This window comes from Agelaius tricolor, unplaced genomic scaffold (assembly GCF_023055355.1).
Source record: "Agelaius tricolor isolate 1412-34295 unplaced genomic scaffold, bAgeTri1.0.p SCAF_15, whole genome shotgun sequence".
NCBI lineage: Eukaryota > Metazoa > Chordata > Aves > Passeriformes > Icteridae > Agelaius > Agelaius tricolor.
In genome coordinates this window covers 9453115-9459114 of record NW_027269275.1, presented here as the reverse complement: position 1 = coordinate 9459114, position 6000 = coordinate 9453115, and the positions used below count along the sequence as shown (strand labels likewise).

At 39.5% G+C, this 6000-nt stretch overlaps 1 protein-coding gene across 5 annotated transcripts in view; it reads right to left on the bottom strand.

Annotated features, from left to right (window-relative positions):
- Window positions 1-369: 369 nt before the first annotated feature.
- Window positions 370-6000, bottom strand: part of ADCY7 (adenylate cyclase 7) — a 60528-nt gene continuing 54897 nt past the window's right edge. For all 5 annotated transcript variants that reach the window (XM_071440373.1, XM_071440372.1, XM_071440374.1 and 2 more), the window contains 5 exons: window positions 5320-5466; window positions 4773-4880; window positions 3899-4013; window positions 3281-3405; window positions 370-3163 (listed from right to left, as the gene is read on the bottom strand). In XM_071440373.1, the coding sequence (XP_071296474.1) occupies window positions 3017-3163; window positions 3281-3405; window positions 3899-4013; window positions 4773-4880; window positions 5320-5466 (642 nt within the window). In that variant the 3' untranslated portion in view covers window positions 370-3016. The remainder of the gene's footprint in view (window positions 3164-3280; window positions 3406-3898; window positions 4014-4772; window positions 4881-5319; window positions 5467-6000) is intronic.

The window sequence follows — 6000 nt, the reverse complement described above, 5'->3', positions numbered from 1 at the left end:
TCTAGGTAATAGCAGCTGAATTATTACCCCAGGGAATAAATTCTTCTATTACCATATAAATCATTTTCATGCTACAAGATTCAGGGCAAATGTGCCAGCCAAATCCTTCCTGGCTCCTTCCCTAGCATCTCATTGCCCATCACTCACCTTTTGGATGGTGCAGGAGGTGGCTGCCAGTGACAGAAGGATTTCTCATCAGCTGTTGAACACGTGGATATCACTCTAAGCATTTTCTACTGGCAACATTTTTTAGAAAGATAAATACTGAGTTTAGTTTATCAGTAAAAACATTTCCATTAAGTGTGCAGCACTATAAAATACATACCTCCTTTTCATGGGTATCTCCATCAAAATAATTGCAAAACCAGACATGTTTCAATAAGCTTTTTATTTCTTAGTAAAAACAAAAGTTTGTTCTTTAAACCAGATTCCTAGTTCCAGATAGTATTAGCTCTTCAAATTAGATACAGTGCCATTTTTTCCACTTAAGAAAAAAAAATAATGCTGCAAGGAAGATTTTTCCACCAAGATTGTTTCTTCAATGTTTCACAGTTCAATCTCAGGACTGCTGAAAACAATTATTTCAATACAGTTGCTTGTTAAGTTGCACTTTTTCTGTGGTTGAATATAGCTCTCATATTATACAGTTCCAATTCTGGTGAGAAATTAGTCATCCTCTTTTTCATTACACACAGTTTCTAACTTCCCCAAGAAGGCTGTGCACAGCACACCAAGTGAGCATTCTTTTTAAACCTGCAACCAAACCCAACTCCTTCCCCTTTGGAAGCTGCAGCTCTTCCTGCCACTTCTGCAAATGAGGTTGAGTTGAAGTTACACCCAAGTAAGTTACCAGCCTTACAGGCAACATCATGTAAACAAAAGCATTTCAAAATGCTGTTACAGACAGCAAATGTTCTCTCATAGATAACTTACATCTACAGTCTACTAGGTCTGTGAACAGGAGCACTTCAGAGCCAGCTCTATTTATAGGCATAATGCACTTTTCAAAATAGATACATGAGACACATGGTCACTTTACCTAACATGACATCAAAGACTGCTGCAAGGAGCCTTTGACACATGCATGGTCCTGTAAAACAATAAATACCTCTAAAGAAATGCTTGCTAAACACCTGTAACTACAAATACACAACATAGAAGAGTAGTAAAAGCTGTTTGAAGGTTTATTCAGCTACAACACTGACTTGCACTAACACAACAGTGAGTATGTCACTTCTTTCTTCAGCAGAGCCCATGCCTGAACTTACAACCTCAAATTCAGGTTTTCTTACATGCTGTTTTCTGTTGGAGACCTACTACACACATAGATTTGATCTACAAAATTGACAAAGACTACACATATGATTTTTAATCCACAGCTGGACAATATTTAGGTTTGTTCCTGTCTTGAAATATAGTCCCTTCCTCTTCTAAAGAAATTACACAGTAATTAGAAAGCAGCAGTGAAGCACAGGACTGCTGAAACACTTGTCCAGGATGGGTTGGTACTAAACCCAGAAGCATTAGGAAGTGCTGGTTGTAGGAGTAAGGCTCAACCAAGCAGGTGTTGTACTCCCCAGTCACTGCTGCTGTCCAGCCCTAACCTGGTGTATGGGGAAAGGGGGAACCCATCCTTGGTAAGGGACATAACAGGGCACAAGATGCCAGCCTTACCCAACTACTGTCATCTCCACCAACAGCAAACAGGTGAGGAGGTTGCAGTAGGTAAAAAATGCCAATGTAGAAATTAGCAAAGGACACTAACAGCTTCAAAACCTTACAAACTAAACTAATTTACACCATGTCCACAATGATCTCATGAATGCTCTACTCGTACTTCCAGTACTGGGGCTCTGCTGAAACATTTCATTATGAACACATTTTTTCCATACATCCTTTTGTAACCTCAAAAACGGTTTATGAAAAAAACTGCACTGCCTTTGAAAGGCGTAGAAACCAGCCAGTGGCTGGTCAAATCTTAGAAATAAGAACACAAAAAAAAAAGCAAACCCCACCACAGACACAGTTCTGTTTATACAGTATCTGCTACTGTTTCTAATACTATTTCAGTAATTCTGTTCTTCAGCTTCCCAGCAATTCAGAACAGTTTTTTTTTCTTTCCTAAGTGCCCTCAAGAGCACAGCATAGAATCAGAATTCCTGCTGGGATCAGCAACACCAGCTGCTGTCAGAGCCTGATCCCTGTGCTCCTCACCATCAGTTGTACTTTTTGAAATTTAAAGTAAAAAATTAAAGGTTTACCGTGACAGAACAAAATGCACATACAGACACTAATTGCAGAGAAATACAAAGGAGAACATGTAATATAATGTAAACACACTGAACTAGATTAAAGTTATTTCTGATCAGCTCTTGGTCATGGAAATATCTGCAGAACACAAGGTACTGCTGTGGAGGAGGCAGGGTGGTGAAGTGACCTCATCCTGTGCAATTCAGGTTTTTTCCCAAAAGAGCTCAGCACAGTTATCATGTGATACACTTGAGTTTCCTTGCATTCCTCTTCCCATTACTCAGCTGTCTTGTGCTGTGCAGTGTGTTCAGCATTAAAAGCAGGATAGCAGTGCCCTCAGTATCAGCACACACATCAGGACAAACACAATACTGGAAGCAGGTGTGTGTCAAGCAGGCAATGGAATGTTTTAACACAGGAATGAGTTCTACAGTGTATCCACACTTGTTGTCACCGGAGCTGTTAAGACTCCCAGTGCAGGTAAGGAAAGCAACTAACTGAAAAGGCCTCATGGCAATTCCAGGTAAATCCTCAAATTACTTCAGGAAAAAGTAACCTTTTTCAGACTGATGGTTGTGTATCTTCTAGGAACTTCTCAGAATTCTTCTCTATTAAAAAAAAAAATTCTCTCATCTTGAGATGTAGAAGAGATAGGAACAGTATATACATGTTTTTAGAATAAAGTCCTTCACATAAGGAGGGAAATTCTACGTCTTCACAGAAGGGAGGCAGATCTAAGTCTATTTTGATTAACTTCATTGTAGCCTCAGTTCAGTCCCATGCCTTGGAATTTGGCTGTCTCAGTGCAAACAAAGTAAGTCCTCAGTTCTCCCTTGCCTTTGACATTAATGAGTCCCCTACATTCACATGAGTATCCCAGCTCCTGTAGTATTTTGCTTGTTTCTTCGGTGACCTTTGTGTGAAAAGAATTAGAAACTCCTGTGAAATTCTTCTGATTATTCACATTGAAGCAAAATTCCACAACCAATTAGAAATAATGCCTTGGACACTGCAAGGCTCATAGTTTTACCTGGATCTTGCCAAGCTCCCCTGTGCTCTCCATTCGGCTGGCAACATTAACAGTGTTGCCCCAGATGTCATACTGAGGCTTCCGGGCTCCAATCACTCCAGCAATCACAGGGCCATGATTAATCCCTGCAGAAACACAGGCAGGTGTCATTACTGAGGTAGAAAGGGATGTGATTGTGTTAGCTGTAGCTTCAGGGGAAAAAAATATCCCAAAACTTAACTCTGCAACACCTTTCTAGCAATCAGTATTAGTGCTGTTCTGTAAGTATTCATACCGAGGCTCAGGAGATCCAGGGCACAAAGCAAAATTCTTCCTCTTCTACTTTTAATATACAGAAATGAGCATTGTAATGACAATACTGTCTTTAGTCAACAGTCACTAACAGGGTACTTGGCTCTTCATCTGTATCTTTCATTTCCTCCAAAGTCATCCAGCTGCATGCACTCTTCCTGCCGCTCCCTCCAGTAATGAGAAAAGCCCATCTGTGGAGGAGCTTGGCCTGTCTAAAGGAGCTGACCAGACAATATTGCCTTTGCTATTCAGCACTTGGACCTACCTCATCCTGCCATTCCTCCCTTGTCTGAGCTGTGGGGCTCACACCCCACACACAGAACTCACCCACACGTAGGCGGAAGTTGTTGAAGGAATGTCGGTTGATGCCATCCAGTTTGCTCATCAGGGCAATTCCATACTCCACCATAATCCCAATGTGAGCGTGCTGCCTTTCCCTATCCTGTGCAAGTCATAACACAGATTAATGACCAAACTGGAACATGAAAGGCTGTGTCAGGCTGCTACTCCAAAGCAGTGCTAGAAGTGACTGGAGTGTTTATAAGGATGAGACCACTCATCCTTGTCAATGCAGAACTGCAGAATTTCAGAACTCCACTAAGTAGAGCTGGGATGTCTGTGAGGCAACAAGCATGATATGATTAAATTTTTTAACAAATTATTGCCTGTCCTTTAGGGTTTCCCCTTTAATTTTACATGTTTTGGGTATATTATTATATGCATCTTAATGTCATACACAGACCTGCTATACTGAAAATGAGCCAGAGAAATTGGTATTAATTCTTCTGGGTAACAGACCTAATGTGGCACTTGAAGATTCTCTTTCTGTGCCAGTTCTCAGGTATCACAAAAAGCCTACTGCCCAGTTCTGAAATGGCCTTTTCTTTGGCTCCCATTCTTTGACTCCCTTATTATTAGAGCCCTTCTCTTATGCATCTAGGAATGTTAAACTACTGGAATCAAAGATGAAAGATGTAAAAAGTATGCTGGGATTACAGACTGAATACCTTAATTGAGAAATAAAATAGAACTAGGAGATAAATAGTGAATTCAACAGGAGACAATACAATATTGTCATCTTTTTCCACATTTCAGGAAGTCACCACTCATGTTTTACTTTTTCATATCATGTTACATTTTGTTACTTTGAACACACCTATGCACCCACAGAATACTGAAGGCAGATTCAGAGCCAACATACCTGGTTGTTCTCCTGGCCTGGTGTAACACTGAGACCAGCTGCTGCCATGTAAGTGCTTCCAATTGTTTTTATTTTTTCAACACCACTAAATTTAGGTTTTAACAAGAGCTGTTTGAATGGAAAGAAAACAAAAACTTGAGATTTTAATACCTCATTTCAGTGTAGTATTTAACCAGAAATCTTATACTGTCTACCATAAGCATTAAATATCTCTAGCAATACTATCACTCACATGAAGATTAGATAAAATACTGAGGATTAGTTTCACAGTCTTGCTCTACCCACTCACAGGAGAAATGAAAGCACTGAAGTACTGAAATAAAGTCCCTAAAGTCAGGACTTTCAAACCATACTTCTAATAGATTAGATAATGTACTTGAAAATCCCAACCAGATGAGAAAATATCTTTCAAGGTTGCAAGGATAAAGTCAGAATAGTAGTACAGCAAAAAAATGGTTTTTCCCCCTCTAATGCTTACAGATCTAGTGAAACATTCATTTTGCAGTAAATATGTAATCCAGTGCATTTATGACAGAAGCTTAATTACCTCATCAAAATCAGCAATGATTTCATTTAACAGCCTCAAGCATTCCAAGCCTTCTTTATTGACATCACATTCAGTGTAAAACACCTTAAAATCTGGTACTGATGCAAACATGACACAGACACAGTCGTAGGATTGATGGTACCAGTCCTAAAGGAAAGCAATAAACCCACACATTGTCAGCAGCCACATTCCCCCACAGCTACTCACACTCATGATACTTGTTTGTAACCAGTAATCAAATTACAGCTTTTCTATGAAGTCAACCACATCTCTTATTCTATCAGAAACATTAACAAAGTGGATTTTCCTAAGGAAAAGCTGAGATTCCTTAAAGATACCTTAAACATTTTCATCCACTTGGACACTGTCACTCTTCTGAGACACAGCATTGTTCTCTCTTATGACATGTTGGCAGAATGAGATTTCTTTAAAAAAAAATCATTATCAATGAACTTTTCTCTGGGAGACACTATCTGCTCCTCAACTCATATCTCTAGAAACTATGACCTATCCTCTCTGGTAAAATACAGTCTTTGGAAAGCAGTAAATCTCATTTAAATATTTGCCAAACTTAAACTGTGTCCTGAAGCTGAACTACTAATTCCGAGAACAGATTTCAGGGACTGACACTAGAAGTTTTCATTTTTTGAGGCTATCTGGTTAACAGGTTCTTGGGTTTAC